The 20,266-nt window shown below is 42.7% G+C and overlaps 1 protein-coding gene across 4 annotated transcripts in view; it reads right to left on the bottom strand.

Moving 5' to 3' along the window:
• Window positions 1-6,121: 6,121 nt before the first annotated feature.
• pcyt1a (phosphate cytidylyltransferase 1A, choline) overlaps window positions 6,122-20,266 on the bottom strand; it is a 51,364-nt gene continuing 37,219 nt past the window's right edge. For 3 of the 4 annotated variants that reach the window (XM_062976914.1, XM_062976916.1, XM_062976917.1), the window contains exons 4-9: window positions 15,729-15,845; window positions 14,382-14,533; window positions 12,961-13,039; window positions 11,957-12,099; window positions 9,888-10,076; window positions 6,122-8,826 (exon numbers count right to left, since the gene is read on the bottom strand). In XM_062976914.1, the coding sequence (XP_062832984.1) occupies window positions 8,620-8,826; window positions 9,888-10,076; window positions 11,957-12,099; window positions 12,961-13,039; window positions 14,382-14,533; window positions 15,729-15,845 (887 nt within the window). In that variant the 3' untranslated portion in view covers window positions 6,122-8,619. The remainder of the gene's footprint in view (window positions 8,827-9,887; window positions 10,077-11,956; window positions 12,100-12,960; window positions 13,040-14,381; window positions 14,534-15,728; window positions 15,846-20,266) is intronic. The other variant, XM_062976915.1, reaches the window with a different exon arrangement.

Genomic DNA, 20,266 nt, shown 5'->3' on the forward strand with positions numbered 1-20,266 from the left:
CGAGGCGGCGGCGGTGGCCATTTCCCCCCTCCGTCTTCCTCCTCCTCCTCCTCCTCGGCCTCCTTCCCCCTCGCCCCCTCCCATTGGCTGAGCCTCCCATTGGCTGAGGGGCAAAAGGAAAGGAGTTTGGGTGATTTGCAAAAGCTTTTTTTTCTTAACGAAAAAAACGAAGAAATAAGAAAAAACGGCCTCTCGCGATTCGAAACCGCGATATCCAGACGTGTGGACAACCAAGGTTCTATATTGCTTCAAAACAAACGAAAATAACGAATTAATAACGGGTAACGGGAAAATCGAATTATTTGAGCAAGCCTAGTAAGTAATAGTGGGTCGGGCTTTCGCACAGCAGGTTAGACCACCAATTGCAGTAAATCTTGTCAATCAAAAGGTTGACAGTTCAAAGCCCGGGTCAGGGTGAGCTCCTGGCCTTTAGCCCAGTTTCCACCTACCTAGCAGTTTGAAAGCAATATGTGAGTAGATAAATAGGTACTGCTTAAAAGTGGAGAGGTATTTTAAAGGCACCTATAAGGAAATGCCAGAAAAATGCTGGCGATTTGATCAGTGAAGACGTTTACAAACAAAGCTCTTCGGCAGGGAGATGGAGCGACAAGCCGGATCCGAGCATAAGCCACCAAGATGCCGAAGATAGGAAAAGCCTATATATACCTCTATCTATGTACAGTTGTCTGTCGGTGTATAAACGGCACTGAATGTTTGCCGCATATGTATGTTCTGCGATCCACCCTGAGTCCCCTTTGAGGCGAAAAGGACAAAATATAAATGCTGTAAATAATAATAATTTAAAAATCCACACTGTCGAAATAATGCTGTTTGACACTGCTTTAATTGCTATGTTTCAATGCTATGGAATCACAGGAGCTGTTGTTTTACGAAGTCTTTAGCTTTCTCTATCAGAGAGTACTAGTGCTTCACCAAATTACAACTCTTGTGATTCATAACATCGAACCACGGCATTTAAAGTGGTGCTGAACTGCATTAATTCGACAGTGCAGATGCACCCTAGGCAGAAGCTGTTAGTGTTTTTGTGATATGAAGTGAAATGTTGAATCTGTTGTTGTAGTGGAAATGTGTGCATTCGTTCCGGCAAGCATTCCAGCAATCAAGAGGTTAATTGCACCGAGCCTTGATTGATTGCTGGAAGGGCAAATGACAAAGACTTCCGTTTGTGCTATGTGATAGGAAGATACATCACAGGCTGTGAAATGCAGAGGAGGTGCTTGTGTGTACAGAGAACCGACTCTTGAGAGAAACGGAGAATCCGTGTTTGATCTTGCGAATGCAAGATGTGTCCTGACAGTTTTGGTTAATTAGCACTGTATAAATATATTAGTGTAAATAAAGCTTCAATGCTGTGGGGATCAGCAGATATAAATCAACAAAGTTGTCGTTCTTGGTCGGTGCCACTTTTGCAGTTTGCAAAGTGGTCTGACGGGTGAGCAGAGGTGGGACCTGGCTCATCAATCAGTCGGGGTTGCCAATTCCCTGACAGAAGCAAAGATATTCCCTGAAGAGGTATGGCTGGAATTCAGCATGGGATTTATGTCTTTAAAAATGGGCTCAATTATGTGAGAACTGAGTAATTTTTACAACATCCACATTCAACTAGGAATGTTATTACAGGTTATGGTTGGCCACTGCACAGTGATAGTAAATGGGGTGACTGATGCACTGCCACCCTGATGTAGAGAAGGACATTGATGTGCTTTGGGACATTCCCAGTGTGCATCCGGATACCCATGAGGAGTGCAATAGATTTCCTAAAGTATATAAAATGCTTGATGCATTTAGTACTATCCTTATATTATCTTTAATTTGTACTAAATGCTATAGAACATATACAGTGGCATAAAGAACAGCAAGGAGCGTTGTTTTTGGATGCAGAGAAAGCATTTGATAACATTTCTTGGTTCCAAAAATGCCACTTCCCTTTCACTTTCCTCCATTGGGCAAAGACACTTGGATTGTGTCTTGAAAGCACAGCAAAAAAGAAAAGAAAAAAAACCTAGAGATTGAACAACACAGAAGAAAAACACCCTACAATATTTTGGGTAAAATGACATTTATTTGACTAAACCTAGAAGCCGAAAGAAAAAAATGAAACAACCAACACAGAGACGAAAACAGAATCCAGGAAACGAGAGTTATGTAACACTGATCCAAACAGAAGCACAGCCAGAAGAGCAATTTGTCTTCACCAGCATCGTGGCTCCATTGGGGCAATCTATAGGGCTTGTGCCAGATGCCCTATATTATCTTGGCATGTCTGTAGAGAAATCCTTTGCAATGTGATAGCTTACAGATGCACTATTCAAAAATCTAGGCTGAGCCATCCAGAAGACCTTGTTCTAAGAAATCTGGAGCAACAGTTTCGGTAACTGAAAGGGTATTATCTACACTGGAGAATGAATGCAGTTCAACACCACTTGGCTCGACTTTACAGAAGACACATCTCAAACTACAACTCAAATCCTTCCGTAGCAGTGAGCCACAGCCTTTAAAGTGTTGTGACGCGGCATTTATCCTGCAGTGTAGATGCATCTGAAATCTCCAGCATTGAAATTGCAGTTCTCAACAACCCTTGGATCGGAGGATTGTTGTGTGTTTTCCGGGCTGTATGGCCATGTTCCAAAAGTGTTCTGTCCTGACATTTCGCCCACATCTATGGCAGGCATCCTCAGAATGTTATGAGGTCTGTTGGAAACTAGGCAAGTGGGCAACCTTCTTTGTTTATTTTTTTCCAATATACCTCACAACCACGAGCCATACAGCCCGGAAAACACAAAGCCCGGAAAGCTCCCCTGATGTTTCGCCCACATCTATGGCAGGCATCCTCAGAGGTTGTGAGGTATATCTGAGGATGCCTACCATAGATGTGGGTGAAACGTCAGGAGAGAACACTTCTGGAACATGGCCATACAGCCCGGAAAACACACAACAACCCTGTGATTCCAGCCATGAAAGCCTTGGACAACTCTTAGATCTTTCATGACTGTAAACATGATGCTTCCAACGAAGAAGAAAAAAAAGACATAAAAACACTGGCTGGAAAGACTTAAGTGCTTAATGGTTGCTTCAATCAGAGTTCAAGAAAACAATTTCTCCCACAGATACATTCTCTGCTTTCTATAGGAATGTATTAGACTAGACATGGGCAAACTTTGGCCCTCCAGGTGTTTTGGACTGCAACTCCCACAATTCCTAACAGCCGGTAGGCTGTTAGGAATTGTGGGAGTTGCAGTCCAAAACACCTGGAGGGCCAAAGTTTGCCCATACCTGTATTAGACAAACAAGTGTCAAAGGCAATGTTCATCAATTTCCATTAGCATTAGATGTTTCTAATTACTGAATCAACATCTCACTGATGAAATAAGTTTACTTTGGTTCAGGCTAAAAATGGGATTTAGGACATAGATTTCAACTGGACACGTGAAGTCACCATCCCTGGGGGCAAAAGTGATTTCTTGTGACTCAAGAAGTGGGAGAGAGGGAAATTGTGAAATTCTCCTTCTGGAGAGACTCACAACTTTCACGGGCCATGCTTCACCCATTTGCCCTCTCAACTGAAGAAACCATATTGAAGGTACAATATTATGAAGAAAAGGGAAATTGAGAATCTGTTATTCCGATGCGGTGCTGCAAGGATCGATTTTGCACCTGATGATAAGTCCGAGTATCCAGAAACTTCCATTCATGGGCCAAAACATTTTGCAAGAGCTACGAGGATGCGCTTCATGCATGCCAAGACTGACATGCATAAGTCCTGAAAGCACACTGTCACATGTTGATAGTACACGCATGTCGTTCATGGAGCTTAAAAATAGCCATGCTGACTGTCTAGATTCTGAGAGTTAAGTAATTTTCATAAGTTCTGGCAATTATTACCATATGCAATACATACTTGTCTGAGTAACTTCACTTGCACTTTAGAAACTTTTACTTGCAATTTACTTCCTGAAGACCTTTACCTGCGTTTTAATTTTTGTATACTTTTTATCATGTTTTAATTGTTTTGTTTTATAGTATATTTGTTGCTGGCCCTCGTGGCAGAATGTAAGCCGCTCTGAGTCCCCTCGGGTATAAATGCATGTAATAAATAAATAAATAATAAATACCTGGAAGTTACTGTCATATTTCAAGTATAGGAAGCATTACTATAGAAAGGTGTCGTGGCCCTAAGGGACATTAAATTGCGTGTGCAGCGGTGCCAGGTAAAGGTTGAGCATTTTCGTCACACAGCTAAGCTGAGCCTTCATATTGCAGAAGGCGTTGCAGCAAAATAGCAAGAATTGTGGTGACCCAAACTTTTCATTTTGGAGCGGAATTGATGCCTATTCAGAGTTCCTCCTTGGCTGTCTCCAAGGCATTTGCAGGAAGCAGAGCAGAGCCAAATTATGAGACTCCTCTGAGACAGAGGAGTCACTGACTCCGCAATAAGATGATTCTACAAAAAAGCTTCTCCGGTTGGTTAACACAAAGTGTAAAGTCCCTCATTTGAGGTGGTATAATAAAGGGGACAGATTTGCTCTGCCGGTCGTAATATAATTTCCCATGAATATGGGAGATTTGCCCGTCTGCCTCCACAAACTGCTCCTGAAAATCCCAAAATTTGCAAGTGCTCCGGTGCTCATCTCTGAGTAACATAATCAAATGCATGTCTGGAGAGTTCTATCTATTTTATATCCTGCCTTTCTTCCTGTTTGAGACCAAGGAGATTTTTTGAAATTTTATTTATCTCACGCTTTTCTCCCAATACAAGACCCAAGGAGTTAAATAACTGCTTTTTGTTTCCACAAATCAAGATAACCCAGAATGAATAGAGATGCGGGTTAAGAAAAAAGAAGTAACAATTCCTAGGTTCAATGTGTTGTTGAAGGCTTTCATGGCCGGAATCACTGGGTTGCTGTGAGTTTTCCGGGCTGTATGGCCATGTTCCAGAAGCATTCTCTCCTGATGTTTCACCCACATCTATGGCAGGCATCCTCAGAGGTTGTGAGGTCTGTTGGAATCTAGGCAAGTGGGGTTTATATATCTGTTGAATGTCTAGGTGGGTGAAAGAACAACATTCAGAAAACAGGGGAATTCCAGAGAAGAAACAATCTTCTAACACCTCCCAACAAAGGATTCCCTCAGGCAGGAAGCAGCCAGGCTTTGAAGCTGCAAGGCCATTTTTTTTTTACATTGTTGTGTCTTTTATAGTGTCTGTAACTGCCTGGGCTTGACCCCGTGTAAGCCGCCCCGGGTCCCTTCGGGGAGATGGAGGCAGGGTATAAAATAAATTTGTTATTATTATTACTATTAATGCTAAACAAGGTGGCCAATTGCAACATTCCCACTTGCCTCCAACAGACAAGAGTTCATCCTGGGCATTATTCCACAGATATATAAACCCCACTTGCCTAGTTTCCAACAAACCTCACAACCTCTGAGGATCCCTGCCACAGATGTGGGTGAAACAACATCAGGAGAGAATGCTTCTAGAGCAGGGCCAGACAGCCTGGAAAACACAACTCCCAGGTTATTTTTTAAATATTTGTTTGATTTTTCTGTTGAAATATCTTACTTCAGATTAAATCAGAAGTGTACAACCTAAACAATAATGTCTAACTGGGACAAAACGTACTGAAATCCATTCCGCTTCCTACAAAAATCTTTACACAAAGAAAGCCCAGTTTTCAATGTGCAGGGATTTATTTAAATACAGAACTGTCAGTCACATTGCTCAATTGCAACTCAAAGCAACTCAGTTTAAAGACCTTATAGCAGGCATGGGCAAACTTTGGCCCTCCGGGTGTTTTGGACTTCAACTCCCACAATTCCTAACTGCCTATCGGCTGTTAGGAATTGTGGGAGTTGAAGTCCAAAACACCCGGAGGGCCAAAGTTTGCCCATGCCTGCTGTATAGGCTAATTGGAAATTAAAATTGCCTTCTTTTCAGGGTTCTGGCAGACACATTTTAAGAGCTGTAACCCAAAAAATGTTCCAAGTTCTGGAACAATGTGAGTGATGACAAATCTCTGAAAATATGCTCAAGTCACACAAAACCAAACAAGGAGAGATTAGAAGCTGGAGTTGGGGGAAAATCCCACTCATGGACAGAAAAGACAGTTAAATCCCAACGTTTATTACACAATTAATAACAACAGTTAACGGGAACAGAGGCGGTGCCAGTAGAGCGGGCAGTTCTCCAAAGAGGAGAAGTTCGTTTTGTGCGCTGCTAAGCCCAACGCCTGGAAAAAGGTACTTTCTGAACGGGACTCCCACAATCCCCCAGCCAGCATGGGCCCTGGCTAAGGGGACTCTGGGAGATGTAGTCCAAAAAGTTCTGGTTTCTTTGCACCTAGCTCCAAAGCCCTGGATTCTTTGCATCTAACGCAGGATGGACCTAAAAGGTGAGGGAACGTTCTCCTAAGACCAAGATTCGACCATGGATCATCCCCACATGGATTTGCCCTACTTGGCGACACATTTTGAGACGGAGTTTCCTCTCATTGCCCCATAAGACGGGAGGGCAGCGGAAGAAGACAGAAGACCCACAAAGATGGGAGAATGCAATTCAGAGATGAAACATTCAGCACAGACAGTTCTGAAAGAGGCTGGAGAGAGTCCATCCAAAAGTTGGTAGACATGGAGCTTTGGCCAGAAGTAAAACACACAAAAACACTGAAGAGATTGCTTTGAAGGAGCCTCGAAGTCTGTACCATTCTGTTGCCAAAACAAAATGAAGACATTTGAGTATGGATCCTCCTTCTCCAACTTGGTGGCCTCCAAAGGGGTTGGATTACCATGTCCAGAATCCCCCAGCCAGCAACTAGAAGGACACAGATTGGAGATGTGGTAGCCTAACCTCTTTGGAGGGCCACCAAGTTGGAGATGTGGGTTATCTAAACCTTTTGGACGGCCACCAAGTTTGAGATGTGCTCACCTAACCACTTTGGAGGGCCACCAATTTGAAGATGTGGTTATCTAACCCCTTTGGAGGGCCACCAAGTTGAAGATGTGGCATCTAACACCTCTGGAAGGCCAACAAGTTGGAGATGTGGGCAATTTAAACCTTTTGGAGGGCCATTCAGTTGGAGACGTGGTCACCTAACTGCTCTGGAAGGTCACGAAGTTAGAGACGTGGGTAATATAATTCTTTTGGAGGGCCACCAAGTTGGAGATGTGGTCACCTAACCCCTTTGGAGGGCCAAGTTGAAGATGTAGTCACCTAACCCTTCTGGAAGGTCATGAAGTTGGAGACATGGGTAATATAATCCTTTTAGAGGGCCACCAAGTTGGTGATGTGGTCACCTAACCCCTTTGGAGGGCCACCAAGTTGAAGATGTGATCACCTACCACTGTAAGAAGGGCACCAAGTTGCAGATGTGGTCACCTAACCCCTTTGGTAGGCCATTAAGTTGCAGATGTGGCCCTCTAATCCCTTTGGAGGGCCATCATGTTGGAGATGTTATCATCTAACCCCTTTGAAGGGCCACCAAATTGGGAGATATGGGTAGTCTACCACCATGTTGGAGAGCCTACTTCTACAGGAAGGAACTTAATTTTTCCCCGAGCTGAAAACATGAGCACCACCCTAGGAGTGGGCTACATCTAATACAGGTGGGCAACCTTCCTTCATAGTACTCACCCTCATATGTGGCTTAAACAATGCTCCCCTTGGCCTGTGTTTGGGAAATGAATGAACAAAAGCTGCTTCTTTTGTCAGATGGAGGAAAAGGCATCACTCAGGAGCTCTGCTGGGTTGGACATTTGATTGCTACCACTTCTCCCTCCCCTTGAGACAAGCGACACGAGGACACCAAGTGAGCATCCCTGCTTCCTCAGAGCTTTGTAGAATGCCACAGTCCCAAACTACTGGATTATTTTACGTTATAATGAAGCCTAAATTCTTGCATTGCCTCAGCTTTCACACAAGTTGGAAGGCCTAGTTGGCAGAAGAGTTTGCAGAGTTACAAAACATGGGTTGACTGATGGGTCAAAGGGAGAGACAGATAATGGATTGCTCCCTCTGCTCAGCTGGTTGACCAAACAAGGCCCTCAGCTTGAATGCCACCAGCTTTGGAAAGTTTAAAATGATGCATTTACTTTTGTAAGAGAGAAAACAAAAATTTCTTGTATTGCCCCAACTTCACACAGGCTAGAAGGCCTAGTTGGCTGGAGAAAGCTTGCAAAGTTGCAATGCAAGGACCAACGGGTGGGTCATAAAGGGGTGTATGCCCAGAAGTTGGTCCCTCTGCCCTGCTGCTTTGCCAAATAAGCCCCTCAACTTGAACCCCAATGGTTTACGAAGGATTAAAATGATGCAAAAATATCAGCCGCTGCTCCAACAAAGAGAGAGAGAGAGAGGAAGAAATAACCAATAAAATGGAAGCAGGGAACGAAGACTGGGTTGCAGTGTAGGACAGTGTGCTCCCTTGGTAGTGGAGCCCTGAGGATGGGAGGAAGGGGCCGCCCGGGCGGGTGGGCAGACAGACCTCCGGGTCAGGCCCAACCTCTCGCTTGGCACGGGTTTCCTGGTGGCCCCTTTCGCGAGGCGGGACTCGTCCCATGAAGCCTTTTGAGGAAAGAGAAGCTCCCCCTTCGTTCTGAGACGGGTCCTTAGTCCTCCTCGTCTTCGCTGATGTCGTAGGCGACCGCCGATTTGTTCCTGGAGAGGCCGGTCGGGGAGGAGGGGGGCGTCCGGGCGGTGAAGGGCCAGCGGAAGGACGGGGAGGGCGAGCGGTCGTGCGTGGGGCTGCTGCTGGGGCTCTGCTTGGGGCTGATCGCCTGCAGCATCCGGCCCTTGCCCTCTTTCAGCATGTGCTTCTGTGGGGCGGGCAAGACACGGAAGGAAGAAATAAGAGGAAATCATTAGTAAAAGTAAAGGTTTCCTCTGACGTTAAGTCCAGTTGTGGCCGACTCTGGGGGTTGGTGCTCATCTCCATTTCTAAGCCAAAGAGCCAGCGTTGTCCGTAGACACCTCCAAGGTCATGTGGCCATAGGCATGACTGCATGGAGTGCCGTTACCTTCCCGCCAGAGCGGTACCTATTGATCTACTCACATTTGCATGCTTTCGAACTGCTAGGTTGGCAGGAGCTGGGGCTAACAGCGGGCGCTCATTCTCCTCCTGGGATATGAACCTGGTACCTTTTGGTCAGCTCAGTGCTCTAACACACTTCGCCACCGGGGTTCCCTGAGGAAATCATTATCCTCGCTAATAACATAAGCATCGCTAAAAACTTGGCTCTTCCAACAGGCTTTTGGAGAATGAACTCCCCATCTCCATGATAGACCTGTATCTACGTTAAATTCCTCATCTGTTGGCTTTATCTTGCCCTATCAGTTTATTATAGTCGCAGGGTCCACCCCACCCCAAGTTGCTCTCCTATTGACAACAGCACCTAATTGTCTACCTTGTTTACAATTTTCATTCACAGCACTTTACCCAGTTCATTTTGTTACAGTAGAGTCTCACTTATCCAACATAAACGGGCCGGCAGAATGTTGGATAAGTGAATATGTTGGATAATAAGGAGGGATTAAGGAAAAGCCTATTAAACATCAAATTAGGTTATGATTTTACAAATTTAGCACCAAATTTGACAGAAAAAGTAGTTCAATGCACAGTAATGTTATGTTGTAATTATTGTATTTACGAATTTAGCACCAAAATATCACGATGTATTGAAAACATTGACTACAAAAATGCGTTGGATAATTCAGAACATTGGATAAGCAAGTCTTGGATAAGTGAGACTCGACTGTATATGTATTTTTTGCTCGAAGCGGGGCCCACCCAAATCTCCAAAACAAATTACTAATCAGATTTCAGCCGCTTCGCACACCTCTACAAGCCGCCCCTTTCCTCCTCCTGCCTCCTCCTTACCAGGGCTCCTTCTGGACCAAACATCTCCAGGAAGTTTCCGATGAACTCGCGGGATTTCTCTTCCCATTTCTGAATGAGGTCGATGCTTTTCTCCTCCACCTTCTGGACAAACTCCTTGGACTTTTCTTCCACGTCCTTCACCCTCTTCTTCACCTTGTCCACGCGCTCCTGCAAATGGTACTTCTTCTCCTGCAAAGGGTTTATTTTTTGCTGTATTATAATCAGGCCATATAGAATCAGAGAATCCTAGAGTTGGAAGAGACCTCGTGGGCCATCCAGTCCAACCCCATTCTGCCAAGAAGCAGGAAATCTGCATTCAAAGCACCCCCGACACTCCACCACACTCCTGAGCAGAGAGTTCCACTGCTGAACAGCTCGCACAGTGAGGAAGTTCTTCCTAATGTTCAGGTGGTATCTCCTTTTCTGTTGTTTGAACCCATTATTCTGCATCCTAGTCTCCAGGGCATCAGAAAACAAGCTTGCTCCCTCCTGCCTATGACTTCCTCTCACATATAATAATAATAATAATAATAATAATAATAATAATAATAATAATAATTCCCCTGATGTTAAGTCCAGTCATGTCTGACTCTGGGGGTTGGTGCTCATCTCCATTTCTAAGCCAAAGAGCCGGCGTTGTCCATAGACACCTCCAAGGTCATGTGGCCACTGGCATGACTGCATGGAGCGCCATTACCTTCCCGCTGGAGCAGTACCTATTGATCTACTCACATTTGCATGTTTTCGAACTGCTAGGCTGGCAGGAGCTGGGGCTAACAGCAAGCACTCATTCCGCTCCCGGGATTTGCACCTGGGACCTTTTGGTCCACAAGTTCAGCAGCTCAGCACTTTAACACACTGTGCCATCAGGGCCCCCAATAATAATAATGATAATGATAATGATAATAATAATAATAATACTTTATTTTTCTATCCCACCACCATCTCCCTGAAGGAACTCGGGGCGGCTAACATGGGGCGATGCCCAAAACAAAACAGAATAAAGCAATTACAATGAATATCAAAACAAAACAATAATAACATAAATCAAATAAAATAAACAATTTAAACATTTTAACAATACAATAAAACACGTAAAATTAGAACAAATGAGTAATAATACAGCATTAACCACTGGAGATAAAAGGGGTCGGGAATATAAAACACAATATCCACAGCTTTAATAAAGTGCATAAACAAATGTCAGAGAGTCAACTGGGATAATATGGGATAAGATAAGGTAGGAAGGAATTAAAGTGCTAAGAAGTAATGTCTCGGTGAAAGGGTCTATCATGTTGGTGAATTAATCAAACACACATTGAAATAGCCATGTCTTTAGCTTTTTCACAAAGGCAGACAGGGTTATACATAGCTATCATGTCTCCTCTCAGCTTTCTCTTCTGAAGGCTAAACATGTCCAGCTCTTTAAGCCACTCCTCATAGGGCTTTTTTATGCTCAATTTATTATTTTACATTACATTGCTCAATTTATATTTATTATTATATGTATTTTTGCTCAATTTATTTTTATTATTGCATTTATTTTTGCCGCATTTATTATTATTATTATTGCCTGATTTATTTTTATTATTATATTATGTGTATAGATAGATGGCACAGTATAATTTGTAATCACAACATCAAACACAGAATATCCACATGCAGAAAGATCTTGTAGCACCTTAGAAACCGAGCGAATGGAATTAGTAGCCAAAGCTTTGGTGCACTAAGGGCACATCGGCACTATAGGATTGCCGCAGTTTGATCCCACTTTAACTGCTACAGACGCACTCAAGGCAGCTTCTAATAACAATAATATTAAAAACATTTATAGTGAACTGTAACAGTTCGGTTTCATGAAAGGCGCATATGGATATTCCAGGGTAACAGGGTTATATGTCTTTAGCTTCTATCCCTTTGGACCAGGCATGGGCAAACTTCAGGCCTCCAGGTGTTTTGGACTTCAACTCCCACAATTCCTAACAGCCTACCGGCTATTAGGAATTGTGGGAATTAAAGTCCAAAACACCTGGAGGGCTGAAGTTTGCCCATGGCTGCTTTGGACTCACGTTGATGAAGCTGACGTTGAGCTCCTTGGCCGTGTAGCCCCTCTGCAGGTTCCGCCGAGCGTAAACATCATAGTCCCGGACAATGCGGGTGATAATGTCGGATGTGGAAATCCCTTCCGTTCTCTGGGTCGGTGCAAACATGCCTGCGGACGGACACAGAGAAAACACTGAGTGACTGTTCAGCTGTAGTTTAGGGCACATATATGTCAAACTCAATGCCCATGCTGTCGCACCTCAGAATAGTTCATAAGCCATAATAATCCACAAGTCCATTAGCCAAAACAGTAAATGATAGATCCCAAAGAACAAAGGCACAAGGTTTCCAAGATCCAGGAACAGAAATCTTCTCTAGGCATGAAGCAGAAACATCCACACAGATGAAGCGAGAATTTGCTTTGACAAAAATCTATTGCCCAACATACACTTTTAAAAGCACCCTAGAAAGGCATTTCTCTTTCCTGTGGAGGCCTCTCACTTACCCGCCAATCTCACACTCCTACGAGGGTGAACTCCTTTCCATAACAGCCGGTCCACCCTAGATAATTCAAGGTCTTCATTATCTAGCACCTGAACTGGAGTTTGGGCTTGAGACATCTCCTGCTCATTAATTCCCATGGGAATGTCATGCTGGCTGTTATCTATGGTCTGTGGGGTCAACAGTTCATTCCGCTCAAGCTGCAGTTCTTGAGCCTCGAGCCTCTGAATCAGCCTGTATGATTCCCATGCCATCCTCCTGAAATTCATCCTGCATCCCCTCATCTAGCTCTTGTATCTGAAACCCAGAATCCCCTTCTTCATCCTCACTCTGGCTATGCTGTGGCTGAGTCACAACACATGCCGTGTTATGTAGCTCTGCAGATGCCGAACTACAATTCCTGGATTCAACATTACTAGACATCATGGCTAGAGATGATGGGAGCTATAATACAGCAACAACTGGAAGGCTACACTTTGTTCTGTTGAGTTAGAATGGGGTTCTACCTATCTTGCAGCCACAAACTCACCTGCTTCTTTTATATGTTTATAGACGTCGTCGCTGCCGGCAGAGGAATAAGGTATGTCGTCGTGGGCAACAAAGTCGATCTGCAGGTTTAGCAAAAAGAAAAAAGAAATTGAGAAGAACAAAAAAAGAGAAGGTTAGAGTTGAGAGTCCTACCTTCATTCGAGTCCAGAATCATTCAGTGTTTGTGAAGTTGGGAGCAAGGATAAGAAAAATAATTTGTCAAAGTTTACAGTTACAACAGTTTACGGCAATCTTAGTAGGAATATAACGTCTAGACCAGACATGGGCAAACTTTGGCCCTGCAGGTGTTTTGGACTTCAACTCCCAGCGCTGGGGTACAACATCGTCAGATAAAATAATTTTTTAAGTTAAGGAAGTCAGAAACAACGGCTCCTTACGTTAAGGAAGAAAAACAACATCTGTCTGGGACTGATGGAGTGTCAGCAAGTCTTGGCTGAACAACAAGTTGTTGAACAATCAAGAAATAACAACAGCAAACATTGCTCCTGGAAATTGTGCAGATCTGTGAGGAATGCAGCCTGTCCACCCACCTCCTTTCTCCCAACAGCGTGATCAACTTAATGGAGAGAGATGGTGAGAATGCATGTTGAATGAATGGATTGCGTGAATGTCACATATACCCTGTTTCCCCTTTGTCTGTGTAATCAATATAGTTATTATAAGCACAGTAGTGGGGTCTGTGGGTCTACTTCTTTCTCTGAGAGTGCCTGATGCAATCTGCCCCACTGAAAACAAATTACTGTATATACTCGAGTGTAAGCCTAGTTTTTTAGCCCTTTTTAAGGGCTGAAAAAGCTCCCCTCAGCTTATACTCGAGTGAGGGTCCTTCTACTCAGGTCGGCTTATACTTGAGTATATAAGTATTCAGAGTTGGACCGTCTTACCTTATTAAAGTCTTATTATTATCTTAAATTACAGTTTTATATAAATATTCAAAAACATTTAACCTACTGATGCCTCAAATAATGCAATTTTATTAATATCTATTTTCATTTTTGAATATGACCCGTAGCTGCTGCATTTCCCACCCTCATCTTATACTCGAGTCAATTAAGTTTTCCCAGTTTTTGTGGTAAAATTAGGTGCCTCGGCTTATACTCGAGTATATACGGGTAAATAACATATTAAGGTTCAGAAAGTATAATGTCACATGGAATAACCCTTTCTTCAATTTTGGGCACTAATATTTAAGAAGAAGATGGATGAACTGGAATGTGACAAGAGCAAGGTAACCAAAATGATTAAAGGTTTGGAAGCCAAGTTTTTTGGAATCAATTAGTCCTCAAGGGGTTTAATAAGAACTGACTCAATGGCCCAATGACACCAATGTTGGCCCTTGTTGGTCCTCCAACTGATGGGCATCCCAGCATGAGATGCCACTGGGAAGAAGGGCCACTTTACCCTATGCTCGGCCAGGAACTCCGGCGAGAGTGTCCAGGGCGCGTTCCTCACCACCTCGTCCACGTAGCGGCAGTGCTGCACGGCGTCGTAGCGCTCAGCTTCGTTCATCACCGTGAAGCCCTTGAAGTTGTGCGTCAGTTCGTCGCTGCAGACTGTAGGCATGGAAGCACAAACAAGTGTATATTTATTCATTTTATTTCTTAAAATATTTATTTCCTGCGCTGTATGAAATATCTCAGTGTGGAGTACAAAAACATTACAACAACACATTAAAAAAAAAACTAAAACCCTATTAAACTTCACAAGTTTAAAACAGATTTTAAAGGTTTACAAAGTTTTTAAAAACTATGTATGCCACATTTGGACTGAATTAACGAAGCCCAAAGTTTTGGAAAGCTTTGGGCCTTGTTTTGGTCTATTGCTTGTGTCAGCATTGTGAAGAAGCTTTTGGTGCTTGGAAACTCTGGAGCGTAGAAGAACGAACACTGGGAGATGTCAGTAAAATCAAGGCACACAGTTTTACTGAGTAGAGCAGCAAATACAGCACAGACAGACAAGGCAGACGATGAAGACCACGCAGACAGACAACTAACAACTGATGACTGATGGCTGATAACTGGTCGCTGATGCAAGAGGAAGGAACTCACTCTTACATCTGGATCCTCCCTCCTTCCAGACACTCACAGAATCATCACAGTTCATTAATGATTAACTCTTTCAACATCCATACATTTCAGATGATGCAATCAGGTTGCAATCCCAGGCACAGCACAAATGACATTTACTCACCTTGCACAAATCTTATATTGACAGCTTGGTGCCTTAAAGGTGGAATTGTAGAGTTGGAAGAGACCCCAAATGTCATCTAGACCAAACCTTCTCCCATGTATGAAGACACAATCAAAGAACTTCTGACAGAAGACCATCTACCTCTGCTTTAAAATCTCCAGAGAAGGAGACTTCACCAGACTCCCAAACAACAGCATATTCCATTGCCAAACAGCTCTTACCATCAAGAAGTTCTTCCTAATGTTTAGGTGGAGTCTCTTTGTCTATTGCTCCATTGTGTCCTACTCTCTAGATCAGTAGAAGAATAAGTTCGCTCCCTCTTCAATGGGACATCTTTTCAAATATTCAGACATGGCTCTCATGTCCCCTTCTCTGAGCCTTCTCTTCTCCAAGCTAAACAGACCCAGTTCCCTTCCAAACCTTTGACTATTTTGGGGCCAAGAGAAGAGGGAATCCCACAGTGCCCCATCCAGCCCATTGCAGCCCCCAGGCATAGTCACCACAGCCAACTCCTAAAACAAGGAAAATGTTTTAAATGTTGTAGTGAACTCTACCTACCTCCCACAATGAGGTACGTGTTTGGGAAGAGGTTTTTCGCCTGCATCAGGGCCCGGGCGTGTCCGGAATGGAAAAGGTCAAAAATGCCATCTGCATAAACCCTGACGGGCCTGTCTGCTAAAAAGGAAAATCAAAACACACAAGTCACAGAATCCTAGGAGCAGATCTTCGTTCATTCCCAAGCATGAAGGGATACAGTTAAAGCACTCCTAATACATGGTGACCTAACCTCTGAGACAAATCCTCCAAAGAAGGGGAAAACACAATTTTCTGAATACAGGTTAAGCACCCCGTTTGGAAACTGAAATACTCCAAAATCCGAAACTTGTCCACATGGAAGGCTGAAATAATGACACCTTTGCTTTCTGATAATTCAGTGCACACAAACTTTGCTTTATGCACAAAATCATTTAAACCATCGTATAAAATCACCTTCAGGTAAATATGAAATGTCTATTAATTTTATGTTTAGTCTTGGGTCCCAACCTCATGTACAGAGATGCAAATACAGGTTTTCCAAAATAATAACAACAATAAAAATCCCAAATCCAAAACACTTCTGGTCCCAGGCATTTTAGATAAGGGAAACTGAAATAGCAATTCTTTCTGCTGTCAAAATGATTCTTACTATCAGGAAGTTCTTTTTAATGTTTTGATGGATTTGACTTAAATGATGTGAGTTCTCTCTAGAGCAGTAGAAAGAAAACTTGCTCCATCTTCTGCAGACATTTAAAGATGGCCATTCAAACCTAGTCTGTAAATAAAATAATTTACAACATCCAGAGAGGTTTATTCCGTGACCCTCTAACACATTCAAATATCCAGATGTTGGACAATTTCTGTGTCATAATTTCTAGATTCATTCAGATATTATAGGCAGAGACCATTCTGGTTGGGGAATCCTGAGATTGGAGTCTGGCAAATTCACATATTTCAGAAAATGTCCAAGATTCTATATATTGCCCTTTAGTTACAGAGCCAATTTTCTTTATCTAAGCTCTTCAAGTTTCTGTTTATACACAACCAGAGAATACACATATATTATTTCACTGGGGGAAAGTGCTTTCTCTAGAAACATGCAAAGTCCCTTGCAGCATGATTCAAAGGTATGCTTTCCCTAAATTTTAGCACTACATTGCGTTGGAGGATGCCTACAGAGAATATCTCTCTAGGAATCTCTAGAAACTCTAATGCAACTCCGTGAATCTCTAGGTAACTTATTGTTATTATCTTTATTTATATTGCACTTTCTCTGTCCACAAAGGAGACTCAAAGTGGTTTACATTAAAAGCATTTCAATACAATTTAAAATATACAACTATTAAAACAGAATTAACTATAATTAGTACTAAAAACAATTCAGTTAACAACCATAAACACATATCCAAAACTAAAAACCACAGCAGCCCCTTCTTCTTTAAAAGCCTGCCTCAATAAAAAAGATTTCAGCACAATCCATTGATATGCTGGGACTGGAAATCAATTAATTGAATGGTGTTGGGTTGGAGTTTCAGGTAACTGCAATCTAGCTAGGAATGCAACCTTTTAGGATATAGAGGCCTTCCTGTAATTTCCCCCCCTATAACAAGATCATATAGAAAGGATCCAAGTGATGCATACAAAACACTTTGGTTTCAGGATAACTTTAATACCTTCCCAAAACCCAAACATGGAAGAGAACCAGGTTCTCTGCAAAAAGAGCAGGACATACTGTGCCCAGCGAGAGGGCAGTGAAGGCTTCTCACATTGCCTTCTTGAAAAAGTAAACAAGGACGGTTCCCTCTCACATTACGTTTCCCCCCATATGGACTGGGGTAATGTTTGTAAACATGAAGGCCATGTACAGTAGACTCTCACTTATCCTACATAAACAGGCCGGCAGAACGTTGGATAAGTGAAAATGTTGGATAACAAGGAGGGATTAAGGAAAAGCCTATTAAACATCAAATTACATTATGATTTTACAAATTAAGCACCAAAACATTATGCTTTACAACAAATCGACAGAAAAAGCAGTTAAATACACGGTAATGTTATGTAGTAATTACTGTATTTACAAATTTAGCACCAAAACATCACAATGTATTGAAAACATTGACTACAAAAACATTTACTACTAAAAAATTGACTACAAAAAAGATAGAATTGCATAAAATGAACTTACAGTAAGACATGGTTAGAAGTTAAATTCATAAAAAGTTCAGTCCTTACTGCCTAGAGAAACAGTTGGATAATCCAGAACGTTGGATAGGTGAAGGTTGGATAAGCGAGACTCTACTGTATTTCTTATTTCACTTCATTTCATGTCCTTTCTAAAGAGAGGCATTTCTTCCAACAAAAAATTGACCGAAAAACATGGGAAATAGTTATCCACATCCCTTGGATGTGGATAACAAAGAATTGGCGAAATTCTTTGGGCAGTTTGGGGATGATTGGAGGCCAACTATAATGCCCCCAAACTGCCCATTTTTGCCTTAGAGCAGGCATGGTGTTTTGGACTTCATCTCCCACAATTCTTTGCCCATGTCTGCCCCAAAGATCCAGAACAAGTCAGTCAATGCTTTATGATTCCAAAGAAAACTTGCTAACTGCTCCCAGTCATGGGGGAAATCTGCTCTTGTTGGATTCCTTTCACCTCTTTCTTTCCTGCACAAAGCAATGCCTGATCGCGAAAGGGTTTAGCCTCACCCTTGACGGCCTCGCAGCAACTAGGAGAGAGATTACGGGGATTTGTCGGCTTCCGTTGTGAAGGTGGGGCTGGGTCAAGGGGAGGTGACTCAGTTGGCAAGCCCTGCCATTTCTGATTGCGATATGACAGGCATGGGCAAACTTCAGGGTTCTCTCCAGGTTTTTTGGACTTTAACTCACAGAATTCTTTAACTCACAGCCTACCTAACAGCTGGTAGGCTGTTAGGAATTGTGGGAGCTGAAGTCCAAAACACCTGGAGGGCTGAAGTTTGTCACTGCATTATTGAAAGATTGGTCAAATTTGAAGAAATTTAGATGTGGCAGTTAACTTCATAAGGTTGCAGAATCTTGGACATGATACAAATGGATAAGCTAACACAAAAAATAAGAGAGGGTAAAAATAAAACAGACTGGACAAACTTCATAAAATTCTTGATAAAAAGAAGAGTGGACTTCACGATAGATTTATCTACAATATAAAACGGTTTAAGCAAAAAGAGACAATGGGAAAATACCAATATGTAATCAACGAAAAAGAAAACTACGAGGTCAAGATGAGAAGTCAACCAATTTTTTTTTCTAATTTTTTTTCTTTTCTTTTTTTTCTTTCTCCCCCCCGCCCCTCTCCGGTTTTCTCTCTTCACCTATTTTCAGAACCCTTTCACCTCCCTCACTTTCCTGTCAATATATTGTTCCACCACTTTCGATGTATTGTTTCTTTACAAAATAAAAAATAATGAGTCAGAAAAATAAGATTGCAGATTCTTGATGGGATTCTACATCAACTGAACAAAAATCGAAAACACTTCTGGTCCCAAATATTCTGCAGAAGGGATACTCAACCTGTACTATAACTAACCAACTAGGCCAACAGTAAATGGATTCAGGAAACTGTAAGGATGTTTTGTTCTTCCTGGCTCTCCATAGAAACTGGGCAACCTGCCTCAAACTGTCCTTATGAGCCCCATGTGCCCTCAACATTATGGAGGAGCTGGAAAGTTTGCATTTTCTATGGTCAGCTATGGAGAATCTGGTAGAAGTGGGATGGGGAGTTTTTGGAGGAAAAAATGTAAACCTATCCAGTGTTGTAGCCCAGCCTCCATCTGAGCTGTCAGGTGAGCCTGAGGTTGGCCCCATTCAGCCTGTGATTGGCCCTGCACCTGCCTTGTTGGAGGTGCAGACAGAGTTTGTTTCCCCACCTACCTTACCAGAGGACTCTGGGTTTGGGCCTGAGATGCAGCCAGAGTTTGTTCCAGTGGATTCTGGAACAAGAGACAGGATGATTGCAAGCAGGCAGCTTGAACCACATTCCTCACAGCAGTCAAGGTCTGATCTCCAGGTGCCAGATGGACATTCTAGTTTGGATGTAGGAACTGATAAAGTGGGGAGGGATAATGAGCTTGACAAGAGAAGAGTGATAACTCAGTTGAGAAAAGAAAAGGAGTGTATTAGGAGGAATAGGCATCTGTTTTTGAAACGAAATAATAAGCAACCTTCTCACGGTATGGGACCTTGAATCCCTCATAAGAAGCCTTGCTTTCTCTGACACAACCAGAGGTGGCAACTTTGCTAATTCAAGCAGGAAGATCTATGCTTTGTGCGTATTTCTGCGGCCTTATATCTTGTTTCAAGTTCCAGCCTTGCATGTCCTATAATTCCAGATGATTTTCAGTTTGGATTTGAGTTCCAGCCAAGACCTTTGCCTTGTGTTCCAGTCTGGACCCTTGTTGTGTCTTCCAGCTTGGACTCTGTACCTTGGACTAAATTTGGAGTCTTGTTCCTGCATTTCAGTGTACTTTCCTGTGTTTCCAGTTTGATTCATGCCTTGGATTAATCCTTGAAATTCTTGT

Source organism: Anolis carolinensis, chromosome 3, assembly GCF_035594765.1.
Source record: "Anolis carolinensis isolate JA03-04 chromosome 3, rAnoCar3.1.pri, whole genome shotgun sequence".
Classification (NCBI taxonomy): Eukaryota; Metazoa; Chordata; class Lepidosauria; order Squamata; family Dactyloidae; genus Anolis; species Anolis carolinensis.